Raw genomic sequence first — 27087 nt, forward strand, 5'->3', positions numbered from 1 at the left:
GCGTTAACGCTTGGTTCTGCAGGAGGGATTCACATTCCCATCGTCTGTGGGGTGGAGGGGATGTGAACGGGGCGTTCTGGGGCAGATGCAGCCCGTGTGCATCACTGTATGGGGGTGGCATAAGGACTGGGCTATGCCGGGTGGGCAGCCCTGCATTACAGGCAGCAGAATTGAGCAACGCAGGTGCCACAAATCAGCTGTAAATGCTAACAAGGGGCACCTGCTGCCTTGTTATTCCATACCTTCTGAATGGGGAAAGGGCTCACAGCCCACAGACTGTGAGGAGTGCCTGGGGGTGGAGCTCCTCCTGCCCAAGCAGTGCACCCAGCAGGATGTTTTCAGGTAACTAAGGGAAAATGAGAGCTTTCTTGCTGGTTGGGTTGATCTTTCACATTTCTGTAGTGCAAATGTCAGTGCTGTACAACGAGCACTGCTAGGAAGATGAGGACTGCTGATGTATTTCTAGTGCAATTAATCTTGGTAATGAATCCATTTGTTCTTCCCCGGTCGCCGGTTGACAGTGCAAATTAATGAGGAAATTTGTTCTGGCAGTGCAAAGCTGGGGCTGCCAAACGTGGCCTCGCTCCATGTGGGGTGAGGATGCACATGGGGTGGGTGTGGGGCTCTGAAAATCCCGATCTGAAACAAACTTTGTGATGCTGAGTGTTGTAAAGAGATTTTTTGGAGGGATTTCTCTCCCAGGACTCTTTTCTGAGTGATATTGAAAGAAGCCTGAAGCGATGGCTTCCCTTTTTGTTTCTTCTGAGAGCTGTCAGACTGTGGGAATGGTTCTGCCTCTAAAATTACCCGAATAATGAAGTGTCATCGCTGGGAGGGAAGGAAACTTCAGGGGGATTCTTGTAACATCTGCACCCATCACCCTCCCCTAGCAGCAGATCCGTCTCTGTTGGTTTGTTTGGTTTTTTTTTTGGTGTTTGTTCAGGTGGGGTGGAGCACGGATGTTGGAATGTGAAGGTGACAATGCGGCTTCCAAGTCCGTGCTGAGATTTATTTGGGTTCTGACTGGGGATATCCAGAGTGTGTGTGTGGGCTCGGTTCTGGAAGGCTCTGTTGGTGCAGCTTCAGAATCACAGAATGGCCAGGGTTGAAAAAGACCTTGAGGATCATGAAGCTCCAGCCCCTCTGCCACAGGCAGGGCCGCCAACCTCCACATTTCATAGCAGCCCGGGCTGCCCAGCGCCCCATCCAACCTGGCCTTGAACACCTCCAGGGATGGACGGGGCATCCACAGCCTCTCTGGGCAGCTGTTCCAGCACCTCACCACTCTCATGGGAAAGAACTTCCCCCTGACATCCACCTTAAATCTTCCTTTTCTCAAAACGATTTCCCCTTGTCCTGCTGTCATCAACCCTTTCAAAGAGTTGATTCCCCTCCTGTTTGCAGGCTCCCTTTAGGTACTGAAAGGAACTGACAGAGTTTCTTTGTGGCTCTGTGCCGGTTCCCCCAGGGTGCCCCACTTCTTATCCTTGCAGCACCGGTGGTGCAGGTGCTGAGTAAGAAATTCCTGCTGCTGGCAGCCCACAGTGCCATCCCACTGCTTGCTCCTTCCCCTTATTCCATGCATTGTGGGCTGGGCTTTTGCCACAGGTGTTTTCCAGCCCTGGGTCCACGCTCATCCTGGCAGCACAGGGCATGACTTACAGCCTATGTATTTCCTGGGCTGTGCTTATCTGACCCTGTGGGGTGAGCTGGGTGTGCTCCTGCACTTGGACTGACCATGGCCAGCCTCGTTTGTTGTTCTCATGGTTCATCCCCATGGACCCAATCCCACCCCAGGACATCATGTTAGCCCTCCAGGACTCAGCCAAGGGGTTTCCTTGCAGGAAAATCACACAGCTCGGTCTGTGTTAAAGCACTGCTGGATCAGGACCCATTTCCTTGAGAAGGAAGCTGGCACAACACACAACAGTTCTCTTTCTACCTCGTGAATTGCAGCTCTGCCATTACAGGTTCTTGAATGGCTGTCTCATTAAGATGAGGAGTTCTGTAGCAGGTGTGGGTGCTCCAAGCTGGGCTCTTGGATGGGGGGGACTCTGCCCACACCAGCAGTGCTTTGGCTGTGAGGGTTTCCCATGTCTCCTTCCTGCACTCCCTCCCATCTCTGCTCTCATCACAGTAAACAATAATTGCCACCAGCTCCCAGGACCCACAGTATTGGGGCTTCCCTCGGTCTGGCCTGGGCAGATTCTTGTTCTCCCAGCAGCGCTGGCTGAGGATGAGGGCAGTGGGGAGGGTGCAGGGCACATCCTGCCCACAGCAGGCATTTCTCATTGGGGGACTCAGCACAGGCAGGGGATGCTGCTGTCCTGGGGGGGCTCAGGTCCTCGGGTCACCCTTTGCTGCTGCCTTCCCATCTCGTGTTTATGGAGAGAGACACCAGCGGAGGCTTTGGTTCCCCAGGTGAGGTTTGGGCTGTCTCTTCTTCCTTTCCTGGTCTTGCTGGTGTAGCTGAGCTTGATGGTCTGGGTTGGGAAGCAGGGATGTGTGTGTAGCTGTGGGTTTGGGGGATGTTGAGGGGGGAGGAAGGAATTCCTCTGTGTTATCCTGTGCTGCTTGGTGTGATGTTTGGGGAGATTTAGTGAGATTTTATCTTTGCAGTTCTAATGGATGAAATGGGAAGAATGCGTTGTGCAGGATGCGAGGAACCTGCCCCATTGGTGTGGGGATGACTGTGATACAGAGGTGGTGAGGTGATGGGTTTAAAGCCCTTTGTTGGGTGATGGGGTGGATGCGGGCATCATCCAACACCTTGCGTGGCTAGAAATGATGGATGCTACAGGAAAACTGCAGCACTGATCCAAAAACCTCGCAGGGCTCAAGTCAGCATTGCTCACATAGCCAATCTCAGTGGATTCCTTTAATCGAATGTTTGATTCAACATTGGAGGCTTTGAGACAACTGCAGGGGAAAAGCAGCAAAGTGGGGATGTTGGAGAGGGACCTCCCAGCATGGCTGGGTCCTGCGCCTGCTCTCCACTCTAATCTCTTCCGTTGGGTCATTTTATCTTATCAAGTAAAAAGCCCCAGAAATAGAAACTTTTCCATAGTGAACAGGACGAGCCCTGAGGTGCATAAGCCCCAAGCTGTGCATTGCTTCATTGTTCCAAAAAAAAGATATCCGTCAAATAGATCCCCAATGGCTCATGTCAATGCTTTATCTCCATGGGATAAGGCTCCGTGGAGGCAGGCGCTGCTCTGTGCAGTGCTGAGCTGCCCTGGGAGCGTCGGTCCCTCTGCTGAGGATGTCGGAGGGCAGAGCAGGGACAGCTGCCTGCTTTGGGATCATCACAAAGAGAATCCGCCAAGTATTTGGGCACTTTCCCAAGCCCAAGTCTTGCTCGGAGGGATCGCAGAGGCTGAGCAGGGAGGGCTCACTGCTGAGAGGTAGGGGCTGTGTTTGGGTGTCTGCCGGTTGCTACTGCTAATGAGGGGTAATGAGATTCCATACAGCACAGCTGGAAGTGCTTCATGCCTCAGCTGTGCTGCTCAGGACTGGTCCTGGTGTGCCAGCACACCTCTGTGCCCAGGGGGGAAGCTGCTCCATTAGGAAGCAATGGCTTTGGAGCATCACCCGCCCAGCAGCTGCTTTGTGCTCTGGTCCCGCTGTGGTGCAGTGGCTGAGGTTACCCCCTGATGCTGGACAGCTTTGAAGAGCATTATACCAAAGGATGCCAACGGCACACGGGGCTGGGCAGGGTGACTGCAGGCTGTGCTTAGGCGGATGGATGAACATCCGGATGGAGTTCGGTTGCACATCCAGTGTTATCACTCTGAGAAACTTTATCTGCATATGGAGGGAAGTTCCTTTCTGCCACCAAAGTTTCTTGCTATGTTGCAATCAGACTCGGAGGTTTCTTTTTAAAAGAAACTGTTTCCAACTGTGGCTTTGTTTGACTCGAATAGAAATGATCTCACGGTTGCAGGGGAGGCATCCTGCCCCGTCACGTGGCTGCTTCCCAGGGCCGTGCAGAGCTTCTAAAATTAGTGCTGCCCACCAGATAGTGGTGATTAGGGCTGTTAATAGACGGCGGTGACTAAGGAGGTGTCATGCTGTAATCGTGTGGGGAAATGCCTGGCTGTGATGGATCTGTGCCAGAGGTGGACTCAGGAGCTGTGATTTGTGGTCCATATTGCGCACTGCAGACTGCTCCCCATGTGGGTGCTCCACCATTCCTACCCCACAGGCTGTGCTTGGGGATGGCTGTCTGAACGTGATGCATTTGGGGCTGCTGTGTTGGTGCTCAGGTGGGGCTGCAGCCACAGCCTGCTGTGCTTGGAACTTCCAGTACAGAGATGGCAAATGTCCCACTGAGCAGCTGCTCCAGCTGTTCGAAAGGTCATGCATTGCATTACCATGCAACTGCTTGGCTTATCCCTAATTAAAATTAAAAAAAAAAAAGGGGGGGGGGGGTAAAAATAAATAAAAAGGCCCTCTTGCTTTTTTTCTCGGCCTTGAGACAACCGACTGGAAATGGGAGGATGGCAGCTGGTGTCAGATGAACGCTAAACAATCAGTGGTTCCCCTAAGGGAGATGCTCTGCCCCAGGCACTGCTCCCACAGCACCAATGCTCTGCTCCTGCCCAGGAATTCCCTGATAGGAGCAGGCATCTCCAGTGAGAGAGAACGTCGGATGTCACTTTGCTTTCTGCAAGTCTGAGAGGTTTGAAAGCAATGACCCAAATGCCAAAAAATAACAGAGGGAAAGGCAGGTTTTCCTGCAGAGGGGACCTCTGCTCTGGTGAGAGTGTTATTTTTTTGGAAGGAGTGGGTGTTGGGTAGCCAACAGGTCAGTGACCGTGCTGGAATTGTGGGTTGTGTAAAAAAAATAATTGATTGAATGCTGTTTGTAGAGCTGTTAAGAATTAAAAGGGTGGAAGGGCTGTTGGAGCGGGGGGAGCGATAGCTGCGCTCGGGGGATGCGGCTGCAGGCAGCACCCACTGGTGCTGGTGGTGCACAGTGGGGAGGACCCGGGGCTCCTGGCTGCTCTCCCATCACAGCACGGCTCTGTTCTCTCTCAGACTGCAGGTACACGTGCCACCAGCAGTGTCACAGCCTCGTCCAGCTGGACTGTCGCCGGCCCGACCCCGGGCAGCTCTCTCCTGAGGGCACCATTGTGCTCCCCTGCAGCCAGGTATGCCCTCATGGTGGTCAGCCTCTGTCTAAACCCCATTCCTTGCTCTTAGCAGGATGAGATTTTGTTGCAGAGCTCAGCCTGTGGCCCCAGCTGATGCTTGCTAATAAATTCCCGATATCCCTGTGTATCGTGTGCGCATCACCTGGTGGGAGGAGGTGGTGTTCATTGGCCCTTTCCCCTGCCTTTAAATGTAGATGCAGGTGTCTGATGGATGCAAAGCACTGCATGGCACAGGAGGAGAAGTGAAGGTGCGCTCTGCCAAGACGCAGAAGAAATGCAAGCGTGGGTCAGGCAGTGAGATCTGGCTTCATGTCTTCCAGTAATTCTGGGGGAACTGAGGCTCCCCAGTCTGGGTTAGGGACATGCACTGTACACCAGGCTGCTCCAAAATTTTTTGGCATGGAATGCATCTAAATGCAGCACTGTGTGCTTGGTGCTGCTGTGAGATGCTGCTGGGCTGGATGGCTTCTCCCTTGAGTTCTCTCAGTAAGGGAATGAGGCTGCAGATGTGTTTGTTTGCATCTTCCTCGTGTGTCAGTGGGCTTCCCCCCATCAGTGTTAGAAAAGTGATTTTTAGTAAAATTAAAGGTTTCCTCTTTAGGGTGATGAAAGCAGTGGGGGGTTATTGATGGCTCTGATAATAACCACGGAGCCCTCATCAGTTCATCACTGATGTGTTCCTGATGTCCTCCCATCACAGCCCCAGCGAGGAGAAAGGAAAAAGGGAATAGGTGCCAGAATACACTGGGGTAATGGGGAACAGCACAGTGGGAATGTGGGAAATGCCATGGCTGGTGTCGTTGACAGCCAGTAAATAGCATTATCAAATGTAAGCAAAGCAGGAGCGGCAGAGAAAGTAAAGTCCTGTTGGCATGGAATATCAAGCATTAATAATTTGGGCTTTGATCCAGCAAAGTACTTAAGTGTGCTGCATTTGGGTCCTGGATCGCTCTCCCTGGGTGCAGTGCAGCCAGCACAGCCTCTGCTGGGCTCAGCCCTGGGGCAGCAGCACCTGGGATTTCCTGCAAGAAGAAACGGAAAGACTCAGATTTTCAGTCTTGGTGTTACCAGAGGTGATCTCCAGGCACAGGGCTGTGATGGTGAAATCCAAGCTGCTTGGAAAGCTTTGCATAGGCAGCTCCCTCCTGCTGTAACCCCAAGCTGAGGCTTCAATGCTGACCCAACTCTATACCTGACACAGCACTCGGTTCAGCTCATGCCCTGCACGCTTGATTTAAGCCTATTCCCCTTCTAAATATAGCCCAGCCAGGCTGTGGAGGCTGATGCCACCGTGCCACTGCAGAAGTGTGCATGTTGCTATGAGGAGAGCTTTGCTTTTTTTGCAGTGTTACGAGTTGCTTTGTAAAGGTGCCATCTGGATTCTCTCCTTCCGTGTTTGCGATGCAGACGTCGCACCTCCCACTGTGCAGTGCTGTTGTGTTCGTGGTGCACAGCTGGAATTGGGTCTGGAATGTGCTGGTGGTGAGCTGGGCACAAAGAGTGGTGCACGGAGGGGTGCTGACTGTGGAGAGAGTGGGCTCGGGGTCAGGACCTCCTGCACTGTTGATAGGATGCCCTGTGAGCTGCAGGAACTGCAGCCACAGTGCTGCAGAGAAGAAAAATGCATTCCCTCCCTGTAAAGTTTCCAAATATTTACAGCTTGAGCATAACTAGAAAGCAGCCTGGAGCCTCCTTATTTACACCAGGGGATGGGAGCAGCCCCGAGCAGGGGTCCGTGCCACGTTGAGATGCTGAGCATGAGTTTTCATCCCCCTGCAGTGAGGGGGTTGCTGCAAACGGGGTGAAGGAGCTGGGCGGCATTTCCCTGCCTTGCACCCACGCCTGGGGCCGGCTCTGCTGGAATCGCTGCTCCCAAAGCATCGGCAGAGCAGAGGGGCACCCACTGCCCCCTGCACAGCGCTGCCCTGGGCTCCCCTACCCCTTCCCCACCTGTTTTTTGGGGCAGCGCATCTCCGCGAGCATCCCTCGCTCCAGCCTGAGTTTGTTTCCCAGCGCAGCTCTAAGGACGCAGGGAAGGAGCAACGCGCTCTCTGAGCTCCGCATCAAGGACAAGGTTTCCAGGCATCAGCCCCACGGGAAGCTCCGGGGCTGCCCAGCACCTCATCCCTGCTCTCAGGGTGAGAAATTTTGCAATGAGGAAGCGGGCGCGCTGCGCAGCAGGAAGGGGGAGGCGATGCTGAGCAGCGAGCTGGGGGCGAAACGGCGCGGCGGCCGCTCCATGCTGCGCGGAGGCGGCGGTGGAGGAGGAGAAGGAGGAGAAGGAAGGGTTACCCGAATTCGGGAGCGATCGCTGCGGAGGATGAGCGGCGGGAGCTGCAGATGAGCGGCGGGCAGTGCGGGATGTGAGCGCTGCGGGGCCGCCTTCGATGACCATCGGCAGCAGCATGAGCAGCGGGTACTGCAGCTTGGATGAAGACCTCGAGGATTGCTTTTTCACGGCTAAAACCTCTTTCTTCCGCAGCGCGCAGAGCAAGGGCCCCGCCAAGGTAACGGCTCAGCAACTGCAGCGAGGAGGGCTGTGCGAAGCGGGGGGTGGTGGTGCGTTCTGGGCACGTTTGGCTGCAGGTGCTGCTGAAATTTGCTCGTTCTTGAGGTTGAAGGGGCCCTGCCTGCCTCCTGCAGGCTCGCTGCAGGGCTTTGCTCTGCTGCAGGATTTCTCAGCCTATCGATACTTCTTCGCCTCCTTCCTGGAGGGTTCGCAGAGGACGAATCGGCTCTGAATGTTGGGGGTTGCAGCTGTGTTTGTTGGGTTAGAACCCCAGCCAGAGTCCTGCGGTTTGGCCCCAAAGAAGTGTTGGCCACTGTGCAAACTGCACCTGTTGGGTTGGCAGTGAGATGGGGGAGTTCCAGTACCGAATTCATCTGCAAAGTGGTGATTGCAGGGATGGATCCCATCCTTACTTGGGTGTGTGGTGCTGCCCTTGGGGAGAGCACTACCTGGGCAGTGTCACTGCAGGGTGAGATTTGTGACATCAGTAACACAGAAAATGCACAGAGCTGCCTCGTGTTGAAGTGTTTAGTTTAAAAATACGACAACATATCCCTGCTGTAAACTTTGCCCCAACCAGAAGTGAGCAGAAAAGCAGAAGGAGAGCAGAAGCTGCTGCGGAAGTGGGGTTTTACTCAGGAAAAGCCCTGAAGTGCTGAGAGATGAGATGTTGGGCGGGGGACGGTGGTGAGGAGGGCACTGAGAGGGCTCCAGAAGAGCCTGGGGTCACCAAAATCAGCAGCACTGATGGCTTGTGGCCATGCTGTATTGGCATGCATGGGGCTGATGGCTTCCAGCCCTCAGCAGATGCTGTGGGCTTCCATTTCTGCAGCACAGGGCTGGGGCTGCTCTCCTGGTGACCTGGGCTGTGATCCCTGCAGGGCATTCCATCAGAGTAATGTTGCAAATAACAAATTTTTGAAGAAATTCTCCCTTGGGTTTAACGTGGGATCTTCCCGTCCGCCGCCAGCTCCCTCTCGCTATGATTACCAACACGTACTGCTGCTTTCTAAATGTCATCTGATGATTCATTTGTGTAGGAGGTGTACGAGATTACGATGTCAACCATGGTGCAGTGCTGGTTCTCACTGTGCTCGGGCACTGCAGCTCCTCCAGCCTGGCCCTACCTGTGGGCTCTCCCTGCACAAGGATGCTCAGGTGCTGCAGTGCCTTCTGGCCAGGCTCCTCTGCTGGGAGCTGACGTGGTGGTTGCTGGAGAAGATGGAGCCTGCTGGGGTTACATGGAACAAATAGCTCCTGCTCATGGAAAAACACAACACTGGTTGCCCCAGCAGTGTTGCTGAGCAATATGGATGAAGGTGGTCCCCAGCTTTTTTCTGGCTGGGGGTGGAAGCTGTCTGCAGCACTTTGGTGGAGGAAAGGAGTGGGGCTTGCAGGTGCAGGAGGTGAGATTGCAGCTTGGCTCGGTGGGGAAGTGGTCCCAGAAGGATGCATGCACAGGGCACATCTCCTGTGGGTCCTGCATCACTCTGCCCCCCTCTCTTCTCTCCAGGTGGCATCAGGAGCTGCTGCTGTCAGGAACATCCTGTTTATTTTTAACTAAAGTTAAAAGCAGAGGTGCAGAACAGCTGTTTCCAAGTGAAATCTCCATGGCAATCAACGCCTGAGTCCACAGCTTACTGCTAACCTCTCTGAATGTACTGCGAGGCTTTTCCCTTTCCCTAGAGCTGCTTTCTTGCCTTTTCCTCTGAGCCCCACAGTAAACAACATTGCCTTGTCTGAACTTCTTGAGGGTGGTGAAACGTGCAGATCTTATCTGCAGCACCTTGGGGAGCTGTGAGGGAGGAGAGCAACGGGGTTGGGGTGCTGTCCCCATAGAACAGCACTGGCACCAGGTATAGCAGGGTGCAGTACTGCTGACCTTAGGAAGGGCTCTTGTTTGGGTTTGATTCCTGCAGGCTGTGGGAAGGATGCTCTCCAGCTGGAAGTGGAGCACTTCTCCCCCCGGCATCTTTGCAAATGGATAAATACAGAAGTCGGTCACCGAGGCAGAGCGGTTCTTTGTTGGCTCCAGATCTCTCTTTTGAGAGCATGTCACCACAGTCACAGTGGCCCCAGGGCTTTGCCTTCCCCCATAGCAGCCTGTCACGAGTTCACCCATTCCTTACATCCAAGGAGCAGTGGTGGTTGGAGGAGGAGCTGCATGGCAGGAGGATGTGAGCTCATCTCCGTGCTGCGTGGCCCTGCATCCCACACTTTGCTGCGCCATGAGGGTACAAAGGGTTTGGGGTCCTTTCCCCCCCACGTTGCTCTGTCCTGGTTCCATGGGCTCAGCAGTGCCCCTGGGGTTGTTACCGTGAGCTTCTGTTGTTTGCAGCTTGTTTCATCCTGTCCCCATACGACAGGAAGTGTGGCAACGGTTGATGGTTAAAAGAGCTTCTGTTTTTCTTCCATCAGTGGTAACCGTGCATTCTGCAGCAGAAACTGCAAAACCAGAGGTGTGGGCAGGTTCATGAAGAGCAACGCACAGCTGATCTCTCAGTGCTGCTCAGCGTAGGGAGCAGCATGGCTCCTTCCAGGCTGGGTCCTGCTGTGTGCTGAATATGTCCCTGTGTGCACAGGAGGGCATGTGGGCAAAGCATCACTCCCACAGTCAATGAGGGGAAGAGAGAGCCTTCTTCCAGCAGCGTTTTGCTGCAGCATCGGTGCAGCACAGCACGTTGCAGTCTCCCTTCCAGCATCACAGTTCTTTCAGGAGTTGCTCTGGCTGTTCCAAGCTGCTGCAGTGTAAATGAGAACCGAGGCAAGCTGAGCTGATCTATTTGCTTTCATCGTGCACGTTTGGAGGGTGCTGGTCTGCACTTGGTGGGGTTTGTGCTATGAAAACAGTGCAGCACACACGTGGTCTGTGTGCAATGTGGCTGCAGTAGGGCCAAGGCAACACCCTGCAGATGAAGGGATGCACCTCTGTGCATGCATTTAAGACCTACTGCAGTCAACAGACTGCAGTGTTGATGTGTCTGATGGCAGATTGTGGAGCTGAGATTGCCAGTGGGATAAAGGAGTGCTGGTGTGCAATTCTTGAATACCGCAGCCAAGCTTTGCTTTTAGTTTTTTAAGGCAGTGAACAAGAAGGAGAATGTAAGACAACATCAGTGCTCTTCCGTTGGGTTACTGCTGCTTCCAGAGGTCTTGCACTGTTCGTCAGCCTTGAGCAGAAGTTGAGACATCTGCTCTGGGGAATGGCTTGAATGAATCCGAGGCTCTCCAAGTCCCAGAGCTGGAGCTGTTTTGCCAGATTGCGACCAGAGCTCTTGTTTGTCCCGTGCTTGATTCTCCTCCTGAAAGAAATGCCACGGTCAGCCTGGGGCGATGCTGCCTATGGTGTGCTCATCTGATGGATGCGGGCCTCCTTCTGCATCTGCACCTAGGAGGAAAAGCTGTCCAGATCTTGGAATTAAGGCTGAGAAGTGCAGGGCTCTGCTCCTTAAGTTACTTTTTCCACACTTTCTTGTTTTCCCTTCTTGCTCTGAGCCCTATCAGCCTCCATAGCTCATCTCTTCATGCCAACTTTGGAGGCAGCCCACACAGCAGACAGAAGATGTGCAGCTTCAACTTCAAGCCATAGGATTCTGTCCCTTCTGTGTCCCCAGGGCATGGAGTGCTGGCACCTGGGGACTGGAGCCCTGTGGGATTTGCACCTTGGGGTGGGAATGCAACGGGCCTGTTTAGATGTGCTGGAGCATCCTTTCTGTCCTCACAGCGGGGGTTTGGAACAGATTCCGTGTTCCTGCAGTGCCTGTGGATGCCTGGGCTCCATGTGTTGGACTGCTCCATGTGTGGGATTGCATCCTGACATTTCCTTCCCGGGGTTGATCCGTGGGCCTTTGCAGCCGGTGCCTTGTGCTTGGCATATGGAAGGTGGGAGCACTGCTCAGGCTCTCTGTGAGCCTGCAAATCCCATTGCTGCAGGAAGCCATCTGCAGCAGCAGCACGTTCCCGGGGCTCTGTGAGCCCCATTTTGCATCCTGAGATGAGGTTCCCCAAACCATGGCATGCAGCAGCAGCCCTGTTCTGCACACAGCATTGTGCACTGCAGCAGCTCTGCGTGGAGCTCTGTGCCTTCACCACATGTCCCTTTCTCTAATTCATCTTTCACGCTTTGCCACCTTCAGAGAAATTCTTCTCTTCTGTATGGAGTGCTGAAAGCTCTATTTTAGCTGAGATTTTCTATATTTGTTTTTCTATTTAAAAAAAAAAAAAAAAAAATGTCTCTGCAGTGCCAGAGGAGCACACTCTGGAGAGGCTTTCCTATACTTGTGCTGCACTCAGCAGAGCATGTCCTGGAGCAGCTCCTCCCTGAGCTCCTGCAATATTCTGTTTGTGCGTTTCCCAGCAAGACAGAGCTGTTTGGACACAGCATTACCCCAAACAAACCCACTGACACCATCTCCTCTTCTTCCAGAATGTAACGAAAGCTGTAGAAGAAAAACCAGAGCCTCCAACTGTTGAGGAGATCAAAGAGAAGATCGAAAAATACAATGCGAAAGTTACAAACTGCCTGCTGATGAAGCTGGTAGGTATTGCTCTCATGTTCATCTCAGCTGGGAACGTTCACCCATATCACTCAGTGATAGCTGAGAGCCACTTGCCACCAATAGATGGGGGTGGGTTTCCATTGCAGGCTTGTTCCCACCTGTGAGGATGCGCAGTGAAAAGTAGGATCTGATTTACAAAGCAAAGCGCCACAGAGGTGCAAATTTGAGATGCTCTCACAGAGCAGTGGGAAAGGCTCTGTGAAGCACCAGGTTAAATCATAGAGCTTCCATGAACAGCAGCTCTGTAACCTCCTGCTGATGTCTGAAAGTCAACCTTAAATTTATTTAAAATAGTCAAGATTAGAACAGTTTCTAACAAGCTGATCTTGAGCTATGAATTATTACATAGAGAACTGAAAATCCTCTAATGGGAGGGTTAAAAACATGATATTCCACTGTGCATGAGGGGTTCCCAGAGCTTTAAAACCCTCATTTAACTGCGATTTATGATAGTTTCCATAGCCAACTTGTAGCAGTGTTGATGTAAAGTAAGAGAAGACAGCACAGCTCTAGGTGGAGGTGAGTCACCGTGGAGTGGAAGGAACAGAAAGCAATCAGCAGTGACTAACCCTAACTTACCAGTTGCTTCTTGCATCATGGCCAGAAGCCCCAAAGCTGTGCAGATCAGTGTCACCCACCCACCACTGTGTGTCATTGTGCAGAGTGATGATGGGACCTACACAGGCTTCATTAAGGTGCACCTGAAGCTGCGTCGCCCGGTGACGGTGCCGGCAGGGATCCGACCGCAGTCCATCTACGATGCCCTCAAGGAGGTGAACCTGGCAGACACCACGGATAGGAGGACGTCCTTCTACTTGCCACTGGATGCCATCAAGCAGCTGCACATCAGCAGCACGACCACAGTGAGCGAGGTGATCCAGGGGCTGCTGAAGAAGTTCATGGTGGTGGATAACCCGCAGAAGTTTGCGCTGTTCAAGGAGATGCGGAAGGATGGGCAAGGTGAGTTTGGAGAGCCCCAAAATGGTTCAGGTTGGAAAAAGCCTCAGAGATCCCCCAGCCCAACCCATCCCACCACGCCTTGGGGTCACATCTCCAAGTTCCCTCAACACCCCCAGGGATGGTGACTCCCTCGCTCCCTGGGCAGCTGTGCCACAGCATCCCCACTCTTTCAGAGAAGGACTTTTCCCTCGTATCCAACCTGACCCTCCATCCCAGTTCCTTTAAGCACTCCCATGCCCCCAAGACCCAACTGATAGATGTTCAGTGCCTTGACAACAACCCTGAGCAGCACAGACTGCTCCCAAAGCCCACCCCACTGTTCCAAGCCTCCCTCCGGGCTCTGCAGGGCTCACAATGCTGTCTGCTTTCCCCTGCAGTCCTCCTGCAGAAGCTGCCCCTCACTGAATTCCCGCTGTACCTGCGGCTGCTGGCCGGCCCTGACACCGATGTGCTCAGCTTTGTGCTGAAGGAGAACGAGACCGGGGAAGTGGAGGTACGTCTGGGGCTCCTTTCCTTGGTTTGTGCATGGACAGGTAGTGTTTGGTGATGGGATGGACCTGCAGGGTCCCAGCAGGAGGGAGCCAGGCTTCTCCCCCCCCCTAACACTGTTGGTTTTACCACCTAAAGTGTTGTTTGATTCCAGCTGTTCCCCAAAGGTATCAGACTGCTTGTGTCTTGCTTTGAGAAAATATATCTATCTCTGGGTCACTTGTTGCTTCTGAATTACACTGAGTTAAAAATAAAACCTGCCACCTATTTAGAGTGCTATCCCAGAGTTAAACCTCAGTAATCAGATTCAGCTAAATGCTGCCATAAGTAATCCATGAGTTTAAATAGAAGCTTGGGATGCCCAGGTGATGAACACAGCTTTATGCCGTGGCAGTGCTCCCTGCTGGGACTCATTCAGATGTCAGTGCCTGCATGGGAGCTTTCATTCATCCAAGCACAGATTCCTACTGAATCCATGTGTGGGCTCAGGGCTGGGCTGGTCCGTCCTGGTGATCTCACAGGGATGCTTGGAGGTTATGCTGCATGCAGATCAGCATGCACTGATCCTCTACAGATTCAGGAAAAAGCTACGAAAGCCATCGGGTGAATTACGTGTGCTCACTTTGCCTCTGCTTTGCTGTTCCTGCAGTGGGATGCGTTCTCCATCCCAGAGCTACAAAACTTCTTAATGATCCTGGACAAAGAAGAGAAGGACAAAATCCAGCAAGTGAAAAGGAAGTATGAGAAGTTCAAACAGAGACTGCAGCAGAGCTTGAAAGAGGCTGGAGACAAACCTGGCTAACCCTCAGGGCACACCGGCAGTCAAAGTAAGCTACGTGCTGTTCTTAAAACGAACAGACTCTTCTCAGGACACCTTTTGGTGGTCACCCTCCCACTTCATCCCTCCATTAAGGACCTAGCACCCATTACACGGACGTGTTGTGTTTCCTTCTTTTGAAACCTCATACCCCAGGACCAGAGCCAGCCGAAGAACGGGACGTCTGCACCGGAGCTGCTGGGGTGGGCTGAGCAGCTCTGTGGGCGACGCTGAATGCTGAAGGCAGCAGGAAGAGCAGGCTGAGCTGCTCACGCTCCTCCCAGCAGCTCTCTTGCTATGGTTCTGCAGTCGCATCGCGTGTCCCCACGTGGCCCAGTTCTCATTTCTTAAGCAGGGCACAGGAAGGAGCAGATAACACAGAGGTTGGTGCGCCGACCCGTGTGGGTGTTGCAGCTGTAACCAATGCCAGACAGACTTGTTCAAGGCTAAGGTGGGAAATGCAGTCATGGCAGCTGCAGCACCCTGATAGTCCTTCGGTAAGTGATAGTCATTCCAGGGAAAATCATTTATTTTGTTTCTAATTAACTTCGAAAACAGACTTGAATTTGAGCAAATATCCACGATGCTTAGCTGAGCTAGCCTGTATGTTATTCTACTCTGTAGGAATCGGGACCTATTTTTAAGAGAAAAGCATGAAGATGGAGGGTGTGGGATGGTGGTTCTGCATAGAACCCTGAGCAATACACAGCCAGCAAATGATTGCAGGGAAGCTCAAACCCAATTTCACCAATCAGACCCATTTTGAGCTGTGAAGGGGTCCGGCAGGAGAGAGAGGAGCTCCAACCCAGGCTGGGTTGTGGACGTGTCCGCAGCAATGTCTGTGCAGGAGATCCTTAGCACCAGGAAGAGCAAGGGAACCACAAACCTGAGATGCTTTCCTGCCACCAGCCCCTTGCGCCATGCCTCCTCTCGCTGACCCCCCCTGTGCTGCTCTCCCACCTCTTTTCTCCCTTCCTGGCCCAGGGATGCTATGGGGATGCCAATCCCAGAGGTGATTTCCCCACCTTTACTTTCAGCACTTTGGACTCAGCACACTGCATGTTCCATCTTCCCTCTGTTCAGAGGACAGTGCAGCACAGTGTGAAAAGTGAACATGAAAACTAGCTGGGTACAGATGGAGCATGTGAAATGCTCTTGGCGACCCGAGTGTCTCCCACCTATGTGAAGCGGGAAGGAGCAGGTTATTAGGGAACAGATGATGGAGACAACTTGGAAGAGTCTAAAATTTACCTCAGTGCCTTTTATTTTTCCCGAAGTGTGAAAACTTTACATTTGGGTTAAGGAGGAGGTTGGAAGGGGGCTTTTGCAAAGACCTTGGCAGCGCTCCCCCAGGTCCCTGCAGGCTGCTTTTGTCCAGAGAGAGAAGAGGAACCGTTGTTCCTTTCTGCAAGGTGACTGCTTGGCTTTTCTTTTTTCTCCCCCCAGATTTATACTTGAGTATGTTTGTTTATAAAGGTATGGGAGTAACTGCATCACTTACAGCCCTCTCTTTGTCACATCACAAATGCCACTTGGTGCAAGCTCAGTTCCAGCTCTTGCCTTACTCAGTGGTGTAAAAGGGTTTCCAGGCGAGGCTCCAGCCACTGCCACACGGTGCAGGAAGGGCCTCCCAGCTGTACTGTATTCTCTACCCAGATGACCTTTAACAGCATGGCAGCAGCCCAAATAGAGCAGTAATTTTCATGCTCTGGGGCTGTTTGCCTGTTTATAAAAATACTCATTACTTCGCTATGCACTTGTGAAGTAATTTAAGTAACGTTTATCCACTGCTTTGAGTCTTGAAAGCACTGTACAAATACTTCTGTTCAGGCAAGTGTAAGAACACTGTAGAAACTGCCTCTGGTTCTGAGAAACAAGACCCAGATGCTTGCTTTCAAATCCCTTATCTTTCTGGCTGTAAGTTTTAAAAAGATTACTATTATTTTTCCTGGTTGCTGTTGTTTTTTACTCGAGTTCTGGTGACCATCTCCCCTTCCCTTCCTGGAACCCAGCATGTCTTTGACATTCTGTAGAAGGCATGGCTTCGTATGCAATTACTGTGAATGCTGCTGAAAACCTCCTGCAAAGAGGAGGGCTCTTTCTTTCTTTCTTTTTTTTTTTTTATGATATGGGGCATTGGAAGTGGTAGATATTGAAAACTCAAATTCCCAGCAGTCAGTTATGTCCAGGACAGGCATATTGGGCCCCTTCCTTAAGAGCTGAGTACTGTTGGCAGTGCCTTTGGTTAATATGTTGTGTTGCCTAGTTTGTGTGACTTTATTTCTCATGGCTCTTGTAAAACATGTAAAATAATGTGTATAGAATGGAATAAGCAAAGCTTCTATGGCAAAGTGAAATGCATTTTTTGCGATGCTGTAATTTATTTTTATTACTCCTTAGTAATTCTATGGCATTTTTAAAAAATGTCTCACTCCCAGCTTTTTTTTTTTTGAAGGTTCTGAAACTACTTATTCATATGCAGACAGTGTAAAAGACAACGACAATAAAACTGTCAGTAATTAAAATAAAGAATTAAATCTCTGACTTATTTTTCTGGCGCCCTCCTATGGCATTTTCTTGTATTGAGTCTAAAGGCAAGAAATGGGAGCCCTTCCAGAACTGAATTGGAAATCTAAACTTCAGCTAAAGCAGCACAGAACATCTACTTCTGAGAATCCAAGTGTTCCATTAATTGTCTTTAGTATTTATTAGTATTAATTTGTCTTTTGTATTTAGATGGCTTTTACAGAACTACTGCCTCTCATAAGCTGCAGTTGATGTTATACACGCAAGTAAGAATTTGTTCTGCACCCTGAAATGTCTTAATATCAATACCTGGAAGTGTCTAAAAGGATGACATCTAAGCCAAATGCTTTTTTTATGTGATATAAATGCTCTATGGCACATTGTCCTGGAACATTCTGGTGTTGGAATGTACTCTGCAACATTCTGGATGAGGTTCTATTACAATGCTTTGGTTTACAAGGTGGAAAGTAAGAATGTCAGGCTGGCTGTGAGGCTCTATAGAGGGGAAAAAAAAAAAAAGCCCAAATATTAGAAAATACATGGAAAAAGATAAAGCTATTATTTTTTTCAGCTTTTTATTTTTATGAAAAACGATCACTTAGAGCAATATTATTATTTGGGATAATCCCACACCATGTAGAAATGCAGGACTTTGAATGAATAAGGCCTGTACACAACCTTGATCTGTTGGCAGGACGTTTCTATAAATAATGAGAACTGATTAATTCTTACAATAGATTTTTCTCCTACTTTTTCCGGCCGAGCTTTGGAGCCTTCTCAAGGCCTTGGATATATTTCCGAGGTAGTTGGTATTCTTCTGCAACATAAAGAAGAGTCCATTTTAGGTAAAAATTAAATGACTAACTAAAATCTGTATCTTGCTATAACTAGTCCAAGCCCAGCTCCAGAACATTCCTACCTAGCAGCATCTTGGCCAGATGATGGACTTGGTTGCCTTGGATCTGGACCTGAACTCTGTCTTTTGCTCCAGGCACTGGGGTGATGGTGGTGCTGGCCTGCACTTTCTGTTGTAGAATATTGGCCACACACTGTGGGTCTAAACCGTACAGCTCGAGGTTCTTGATAATTGTCACCTGAAGATTCCAGCAATGATTGCAGACGTTACTACTGTCAGTATTCATAAATTGCATCCCATTCATCCCAGAAAAGCAGGCTGCCCTCAGAATCGGGACTCATTCATATCCCATCTTTTAGTTTCTCTTCTTACCTTCTTATTTGATGACCTCTGTGCAGTGGTTATATCAATGGGCTCAATGTTTCCTTTCCTCACAATAGGTTCTTGTCCAAAAAATGTCACCTGGTGTAAGGGCTGCAGACGCTCGAGGCACCTGAACAAAGTTTATAGATCCAACTGGTCTATTCAACATCAGTCCTGCTGTGCTAACTGTGTTTCTGCTGCTGCAGCCTATCACAGGTTTTTGAGACTACGTATAAAATCTAGAACTGCACGGCCAAGAAAGACCTTGAACATAAAGAGCAGGATGACTACTGTTGCCTAAAAATGGCATGTTCACTTATCTGCTGCAAACAATAGCTTCACAGATATGTATTTACAGATTGTACAGAGAATCGGGCAGTGCTTGTTCAGAAACCTTTTCCTGATAGTTAGCACGTAAACAAAACCAGAAAGCAACATCAGTTAATGATAGATGGTGGTTAAATGGTGAAGAATGAGATATGATTGAAGGGAAGGCCTCTGGATGTTTTCTGTATCACCAGGAGGAAGTTACAACTTCAGTAACTCCAGTGACACGGGGCTTTGACTTGTGATAAACTTGACATACTGTGATAATTTTGTGTAATACTGAAACAGCACAATGGAAAAACAGTCACCTGCTCAGGAGGTCATCCCACTTCAGGTGTGAGATTTCATCTTGCTCTGATTTATCCAGCAGGCAGTCACACAGAATGGCATTTACTTTTACAAAGCTGTAAAAGAAAAACGTGCATTTAGGAGAAAACAAATTCACTTCTTGTTTTATATTCAGCATCTCCTGTGGAAGCAAGGTAGGACAACTTTTATGTATACTCACTTCTTGTTTGTTTCATCAACCAACTCGTTAGCCTTCACGTAGTTAATGATGATGTTCCTCACCTCACTGCTTGAGAGGATGCTTCCTTTCCTAAATAGAAAGAAAACTTGATTGTTTCCCCTTGAAAGCAAACAAAATGGCAGCAACACAAGTTTGTTAGCCTATCCCTTAACCCAACAATTGATTTTATTGCATTTTTCCAGTGCTCACTTGTGTCCAGAGTCCTGAAAGAGTGGCACCATCTTTGCTGAGACCCCATACAGAGGTATGATTTCAGGAGCACGGTATACTTGTTCCCTCTCTTCACTCTTGTTGTCTTGGGCAGCAGAGGCTGAAGAAAATCCTTCAGGTACTGCAAATGCTTTAATGCTAGGAAAAAAAAAACCAACATTATTTGGTGGGAATGAAAGAGGTTGAAATTTGTAATATCAGTTTCTGTGCTTGCAAGTAAGAGAACACAGCAAACTGAGCTTGAGCATCGCTCTGCCTCCTAATGACAAGGCTAAGGATGATGAAAGAAAAGTTAATGCAAAAAGTCAAATTCTGCTTCTTTTCAAATGCAGAAGATATGCTTGTATCTACCAAAATATTCTCCAGCCCATTAGTTGCCAAGGAGATGTGACATAACAGCAGAACTCAGGCCCAATGGGAAATTCCAAGAGAGAGCATAATGTGCTGATATGCAAAAGAAAGGAATCTGGTTCTTGATTGTAACTATTTAATCCTTAAAAAGATAATGGAAGCCCTGATAATCAGGTAATAAGCAATTAAAAAGGTATTTGTGTAGATTAGTGTGTAATGTGAAACAGTTTTTCTGTTTTTTAAGGTTATAACTTTGGCTGCTGATTTGACAAAGTGGCTGACTTGATCCCATGTGACATTTTAAGGCTGTAGTTTCATGGGCATTTGTGCAGCAGCAGTGTCATCTTCTCACTGGAGTTATTTTTTAGACAGATAAGTTCACTTCAAAGCTGAACAAAGGATTGTCCCAGCAGATAGATGGGACTGGGAGACCCATCTAAATGGGAAAGGCATAAGACAGTGATACCATTAGACTCAGTGTTAAATAGCTAGAAAAAATACCTCATGGATATAAAGCTTTCTTCCCTTCCCACTTAAAAAAAAAGCCATACAAATTATCAAGACTCACTGTCAAAGGAATGTGCTTTTTAGTGACTGCTAACAAAGGTTATAAAAGGTAACAAATGGAGACGGATGATTCTGCTCCTTCTTTTCAAGGGCTATCACCTCTTTCAAAGACTACAACATTCTACATACTCTGGATGCTTCCAGTCCACCTCCACAATGCTTTCCACGCCTTTGGTCAGCTCCTTCACTTGTAAGATCTTCTGGTGCTGCATACTTTGCAGGAATTTAGAAAACTGAGAAAACAACCATCAGAAATGTGGAGTTGAGCATTTTAAATTCCTCTTTGTATTTCTGACTGCCCAAAAATTATTTGCTAAAGCAGAAGAACTTACAGAGGGCGGGGGAACCCAGCACTGTAGCCCTTTGCTTCTCTAAACACAGCAATTACAAAAGAATAGTGCGTGCCTCCATCATGCTCTAAAACAGAATTAGCAAATGTTCCTTTTGTAGGTCTGCCACCTGTTTGCTCTGTGACCTTGGCCAAATCACACTCTGTGTCACATGGACTGCTGTGACATCTTTGGCAACAGGCTTTGTCCTTGCCTGTCATCTCCACTCTTTTCATCTTTGTTCATTAATAGCTTCAGAAAAGGAATGATCCCTTCTTGCAAGAAACTGCAATGTCCAACAAGATCAGAGCCTTTAACAGCTATCACAGTACAAATACCAGACAGCATTAGATACGTTCAAAGAAGTGCTCATGCTTTCAGGACTGTAACTTTCTTCCCTTGAGCTCTCAGGAGCAGAGATCTGAGTAAAAGAACCTGGCTTTTAAGAACAGCTAAGAGGACTTTTCTGTCTGTTTTATTAACACTTCTACAATTTGAAGCTCAACGTTTTTATCTCCTTCTACTTATTTCAAGTAACGTAAAAAAAACAAAACAAAACAAAAAAAACACCAAGAAAATCTCACCTTCTTATAGCTTGACTTCTTTATATCCAGTTGCTGTCCAGCAGGGCTATAATGGATTTTTAATAACAGCTCTTTAGTTATAGGTACTCTTCATTTCTTTGTAAAGCTTCCTACTTATGTTACAATGATCTTAACAGCACAAAAATATGAGCTCCACACAGAATTACTTCAAGCAAACTAACAGACAGAACATGATGAATTCAACTAGCACTGATGCTCCCACAGGGAGGCAAAGAGCCATTTAAGTGATCAAGAAATCTTTAAGCAGTTGTTAGTCAACTCAAGTTAGCTATTAAATGCATATCCTGGTTTCAATCATACAAACACCTTGATGCAAGAAGCATAATCTTAGGTAACCTTAGATATAAGGACTGGATTTTACTTCTGAATCAAAAACTTCAGCCCAAATGTTCTATTCTAAATATTCCACTCTTTCTTGCAACCCCAAAGACTCTTCTTACCACATACCAGCATGAGAACATATGGCTGCGAAGAAATGTGCTGGTGAGCAGAGGGAGGTCTGACTTCTTCACTTTGCATTTTAAAGCATGAAAAAAGCACTGATTAAATAATGCATCCATTTGCTCTGTAGGGAAGAAAAGGACAAGTATGCAGTGAGCAGCCTCTCCTTTAAAAAACAATGCTCAGCTTCAGACCACAGAACTCTATCCCTATACTCTGTGCTGTCTAGAATGCACAGTAACCTAGATCATGGGTACCAGCTTCAGCAAACAAAAGGTGCTTGGTTTGGATCCATTGGCATGCAAAAGTACCTTGTGGTGTCCTGCTGTCCTCTGCATCCTGCTGAGCCCCTGTGCTACCCTCCTCAGCTGTTTCTGCAGCTCTGTTCTCATTGAGTTCCTCCTTTCCCATCACTACCGCACAACTATTTTGCTCCTTCAGGCTCAAATCACCAATGTTCACATGCTGTGGTGTCTCAGTGGAGAAGCTGTTGCCAGGCTTTTTCCCCTCTACCTCTTCTTCATTTTCAGCATTCTCCTTCTCAGCAGGTTCTGCTACCAAGGGAGCTAAGGTAGGAGGACAAGATTTGTCACCATACTCCCTACAAAAGGAAGAAAAAGCATGATGTAGCTTTCTGTTTAATGCTTGAAAACCCATAGGACAATAATACTCATAAATGTTCCCCTGATAAAAGGCATGGGGAGTCGTATGGATCTTAAACTATAAGATTTATTTCCACCTCTATTGGATAGACCTCAGGAGAGAGAACTGCTTCTGTCAGAAAAGTGTGGTCATCAAACACACGTAGCACAGCTGAAGCCTTAACAGAGGTCACATCTCAGCTGTATCCAAACAATGAATGATCCAACTTACTGGGACACAGCTTTGATTTTAGTAAGACTTGTCACATGTTCTACAAAATGCCTGGAGACACACTCACCAGAGATGATCCATGTAAGTATGCAACACAGCAAAACCCTTCCCTTTCATTCCAGCAGCCAGCATCTCTGTGGTGGACATGGCAGCAGCTGCAACTGCTACAGGAGCTCTGGGGAAACACAGCAACGTTACAGCAGGACAGCACAAACACAGTGTGCTACTTGAACAAAAGAACACTGCTGTTGTGATATACTGGGATTGTTTTACAATGTTCTTGTTCTTTAAAGCCATGCAGGCATTTTGGGGTTTTGTCCCTTCTCTCTGGTATGTAAGATCTTTCAAAGAATCCCATGGATATGTGCAGTTGTGCTACTGCAGTGACAGGTGGGCAGTGATGCATTCTTCCCTTTAAGAAAGCACAAGGAGCACTGCTAAAAAGGGACCTGGGTGAAGGGAGAGAAACACAGCTTTAATGCTGTTCCCTCTTTCTGAGCTTTCACACAGACAAGAAGATAACTGTGTAGATTATAATCTTATGTAAAAACTGCTGTTTTGAAAGAAGTCCACCAGGCCCCAGCTCCAAGGGAACAAATTTGCATCGCTTTCCACCTGAGCTCAAACATATCCCAACCCAGAAATGTAACAGCATTTTTTTTGTGCTGACTTTTCCACTGTTCAGGTTCACAGTGCATCAAATGCATGAGAATAATTCTGCTTCTATTCCCCTAGAAGCCCCAGAGTTTCCACGTTAAAAATAGCTTTCCTTTCAGTGCTAGTTTCTAAGAAAAGGTGGGAATAAAGAGTGCTCTGTACCTGTTTCCCAGGAGGGTGACAGCACAGAGTGTGCCTCGCTCTACTTGTGGAAAGCCAGAAGATGGCACTACAACTCCTGGCAGCATCAGATCTGAGGACAACAAAGCATCCATTTCTCAATGAAAGATTCAGCCACGACCTCCTCCACCCCCACCCCTTCTGTTACTCAGCAAAAACGCAGCCTGCTAAGCGCTGGGTACGTGCCAGAGAAAATATCGTTCTGTGTTTCCCCTAGTGAGTTAGCACTTCTTGCTACCACCCCGTGGAATAGGGGATTCGATTTGGTGTGCACATCCTAAAACACAACAGAAGAGCTATACGTGCTCAGTCCCTTGCCTTGTCAGGCACAAAGAAGGTACTCTTCTAACAAAAAGGAATAAGCTCTCAGCCTAGACAGCATTACTCTTCATTGATGACAAGGAAAAAGAAAGGAATGAGAACATACATGCAAAACCACCCATTTATTTTGCCCTGTCCCAAGGCAAAGAAGCTCTCTCTTTGCTAAAATTTGCCACTGATGACCCAACCACCCTGACCTGACAGCAGCTGCACTCAGTTGTGAGCTCTCCTCAGCAGGAGGAAGTTGCCTTCACCACCTCCTTGCTAATCTGGACAGAAACTAGACAGGACTTTGCTGTGTGATTTGTTCTGCTTTCCGTGTCTGGGATGAACAGACTAGCACGTGAGTAAAAATGTGTTCCATGCTTCATGTTTGGCATCATGTCTTCACTAAATTATATTAAAATCATCCACTCTCCCTCATAGCAGCTGTAGTTGTCTAGACCTTGCAGTTCCATGGACTGACCTGTGTTCCATACATTGATTTCACTTTTCTCTCAGCATCTTAGACTTAACCTGCATGCTGAGAGGCCAGCAATATTCTTCCTCCTATTCACTGTCACAACTACTTTCAGCAAACCCAGAATGAACTCTGCAACTGCAGGCAAGGCTCCACATCTCCAGGGACAGAAATCATGCAAAAATCTTAAAGTGACAAGGTAATGAGCTGTGTGCATCATGTAAGTAACCAGGGCAGGCAGTGAGACCTTTGAATTCAAGGAACAGATGCCATGAATAGCACTGCCTTCCTTCTCTTTGTAACGGATTGCTTCCTCAAGTCTGCTCCATCCCTCCATGTCTGCAGTGCTGGACAGTCTCACGCCTTTCCTCCCATTTCTATGACAGGACTCAATCTTTGCTCTCTGCCTTTGCTGGCCATTGTCTCCGTGGCCAGTTTCTTATCTTTGGATCATACCCAGCAGTAGCCTGGTTGTCATGGGAGATGAATGACCTGCAGCCCTCTTTCATCAATGTTCTTCTCCTGTTAACAAGACTTTTTTCCTCCAGAAACTAGGTCACTACAAGCCAGCAACAAAGCTTGCTCAGATGTTTATCATAGCTACGCACTTATACACTTTATTTCCCCAAGAGCAGAGTGAACAGAGGGACTTGTCTGCTTCTCTAGACAGTGTGTAATGGAAAAAAGACATCTATTTCTACACGTACACTTCCATTTATAGATTAAAGCTGCAATGGCTGGAATTCAATCTTTTCCTGGTTGAACAGTTCTGCTGCTTCAGGTTTATGAAGGCCTGACTCTTATGCATCTGAACTGCATCCAAAGCAGATGCCAGAAAATAGATTCATTTCTTGTTAGTCTCGATCTGTAAGTAGCTGGTAGAGCCAGTATTCCAGCAATTCAAATCCAAGCCCATCTGCAATCCACAATTTACCTGACAGTGATTAGAACTGTAGGTTCCAGTACAAACTCACTCACTCTCCACAGGATAAGCAGGCTCACCTCTGAACTGACAGGACCCAGAGTGGCAGCAGATGGAGTCAGCTGCCCAAGGAAAGCTAAAAAAAACCCCACAGAGCAGTGACACAGGCTGTTCAGTGTCCCAGGTCAGAGTCACTGATCAACTTTACACCCTGAAGAGGCATTTCCAAATCCGAGACTCTCAAATGGAACAGATTACTGCATTTAAACAGCTTAACCTACTTTGGTTCATTCACAAACTTATCTGCTGCTGCTGATTTATTTTCAGGAGATCAAGGTGAATTACTCTGTGCCCTAGTCCTCTTTATACTTTTTCACTGTTTCAGGTCCCACTGGGAAATAATATCACCAAAAATCCCTGAAGGCAAATCCTATCTGCAATGGGATGTGACAAAGTTCTGATTCTCTTACCTGCTCCTCCTGCTAGCTTCTGTAGCACAGGGGGCCATGTTGAAAAAGCAGGGAGAAGATCTGGAAAGACCCACAGAGTATACACTGTGCCAAAACAGAAGAAAATTTTAAGAGGTATCATTAAAAATGCTAGCTGCTGCTTCTTATCATCTCGAAGACTAAGCAGGACCATGCTAACTGCAAGGTCAGAACAACCCTATGATAATTAGAAAATAATGAGATAGAGAAAAAAACAGCTATTTAAATCACGATTCTGCAAATTATTATAAAGATGACCCTTTGAATTATTGGAAAAAAACAAAAACACAGAGTTATCTATCAGAGCAGTTTGTTACCTAATTCCAGGGCTGCCTGGATGTGGATGTGATACTTGCTGATACCAAGTGAACAACAGAAGGATGAGAGGCGAGGATGCGAAGCTGTGGCTGAATTGTTTCGTGCTTCCTAACCTCTCAGAGCCTCCATTCTGCAAGAATCTCACTGGATTTCACATTGATGCCAGCAGAATAAACACAATAAAGTGTGCAGATGAGGTGCAATGGGAGATGTGTAAGCACTTAAACACAAGCAAGGGGGGGGGAGATCCTGGTTTGTATTGAGTAAACAGGGAGGACTCCTCCACTGCACTGCCCATACCTGTGGGATACAGAGCTTTTTCAATCTCAAACAGGATCGGGTTCCTGCTATTCGTGTACACAGTGCCAGCCTCCCCTTTGTGAGTGTATATCTTGATGACATTCAGCTCATCCTTGTTTGGAATCAACTCCACCAACCGCTCAGCACTCAGACTGGGAAAAGCAGCCGCAACATCACCTCGCAGCTTTTTCCTGTAGCGATAAAAGCAATTCCCCCTTCAGTATTTTGTGGCTACGAGACTCCCACTTTTCCACTAGCGACCGTGGGCTCGCAGGGGAAACCCCGACAAGCTGTGAGGACTCTGGGAAGAAACCAGATGTCCTCCCCGCTCCCTCCCCGCAGCTCTGCCCTCCTGCCCCGCACCTCCCGCTCCCCGCACACCGGCACTCACCGCTCGGATCCCTTGATGGCGGTGCTGGCCCTGACTCGGAACGCCTTGCAGAACATGGCGGCTCTGCCCTCAGCCCCCGGCGGCCGCCATGGCACCGTGCGCTGCTCAACGAGTCCGGGTGGAAACAACCCGCCCGACCGGGCCGGCCCGAGGAGAAAGGGAAAGTTTGAGCCGCCGGGCTTTGTCCTATGGTTGAGATTTCTTTGTTCTGAGTGCTTTTGTGGCTGCCGATCACCTCACACACAGAGGAAATAAACCCCTGCCGAGCTGCAGCAGCGCTGTCGTGAGAACGGGGCTCATTTCAGCATCCCCGGCGTGCGGGGGGTTCTGACAGCTCTGAGCGACGCACGGGATGTCGCACGGGTTTCTCTCTGCTTATTGCACAATAATTCAACCCCTTCTTGCCACTCGGGTCGAAAACGTGTTGTTTTAATACAAGAACCGCTGAGTTTGCAGAAAAAGAAAGCGAGGTCAGGGTGGCCATAGGGTGTTATATGGCTCTCAGAGAGCGGAGCGGAATACTTCGGGATGGCAGAGGAGCCGGCTGTGCGCCGAGAGAAAACGGCCGCTCGATTCTCCCCGG

General features: G+C 48.8%; 2 protein-coding genes across 5 annotated transcripts; one reads left to right on the forward strand and one right to left on the reverse strand.

Moving 5' to 3' along the window:
• The first annotated feature begins 269 nt into the window (after positions 1-269).
• On the forward strand, positions 270-17019 carry RASSF5 (Ras association domain family member 5). 4 transcript variants are annotated; one of them, XM_019623241.2, is made up of 7 exons: positions 270-342; positions 5041-5153; positions 12092-12202; positions 12887-13184; positions 13562-13677; positions 14323-14500; positions 14647-17019. In XM_019623241.2, the coding sequence occupies exons 1-6, from the start codon at positions 333-335 to the stop codon at positions 14473-14475; spliced, it is 801 nt and encodes a 266-aa protein (XP_019478786.1). In that variant the 5' UTR covers positions 270-332; the 3' UTR covers positions 14476-14500; positions 14647-17019. The 4 variants fall into 4 exon arrangements, with proteins under 4 accessions (XP_019478786.1, XP_019478785.1, XP_010722489.1 ...); XM_019623240.2 differs by having other exon boundaries at positions 272-342; positions 14323-17019; XM_010724187.3 differs by lacking the exon at positions 270-342 and having other exon boundaries at positions 4923-5153; positions 14323-17019.
• Positions 17020-17578: 559 nt separating this feature from the next.
• On the reverse strand, positions 17579-26825 carry EIF2D (eukaryotic translation initiation factor 2D). The gene is made up of 15 exons (XM_003212952.4): positions 26505-26825; positions 26114-26304; positions 25478-25561; positions 23287-23377; positions 22535-22642; positions 21906-22195; positions 21601-21718; positions 21133-21178; positions 20349-20452; positions 19281-19439; positions 19071-19160; positions 18871-18966; positions 18245-18365; positions 17936-18110; positions 17579-17833 (listed from the first exon to the last, which is right to left on the reverse strand). Exons 1-15 carry the CDS (start codon positions 26558-26560, stop codon positions 17763-17765), a joined length of 1800 nt encoding a protein of 599 aa, XP_003213000.2. The 5' UTR covers positions 26561-26825; the 3' UTR covers positions 17579-17762.
• Between the last annotated feature and the right edge of the window lie 262 nt (positions 26826-27087).

Source organism: Meleagris gallopavo, chromosome 28 (assembly GCF_000146605.3).
Source record: "Meleagris gallopavo isolate NT-WF06-2002-E0010 breed Aviagen turkey brand Nicholas breeding stock chromosome 28, Turkey_5.1, whole genome shotgun sequence".
Taxonomy (NCBI): Eukaryota; Metazoa; Chordata; class Aves; order Galliformes; family Phasianidae; genus Meleagris; species Meleagris gallopavo.

Bases quoted from the DNA above. Each gene is read 5' to 3' on its own strand.
- RASSF5 (XM_010724187.3), top strand. From the start codon at position 4,938: ATGCGGCTGCAGGCAGCACCCACTGGTGCTGGTGGTGCACAGTGGGGA. The intron at 5,154-12,091 runs GTATGCCCTCAT...CTCTTCTTCCAG, and splicing joins TTGTGCTCCCCTGCAGCCAG to AATGTAACGAAAGCTGTAGA. The intron at 12,203-12,886 runs GTAGGTATTGCT...GTCATTGTGCAG, and splicing joins ACTGCCTGCTGATGAAGCTG to AGTGATGATGGGACCTACAC.
- EIF2D (XM_003212952.4), bottom strand. From the start codon at position 26,560: ATGTTCTGCAAGGCGTTCCGAGTCAGGGCCAGCACCGCCATCAAGGGA. The intron at 23,378-25,477 runs GTAAGAGAATCA...TGTTGTCCTCAG, and splicing joins GAAGCTAGCAGGAGGAGCAG to ATCTGATGCTGCCAGGAGTT. The intron at 21,179-21,600 runs GTATGTGGTAAG...AATCCATTATAG, and splicing joins AGCCATATGTTCTCATGCTG to CCCTGCTGGACAGCAACTGG.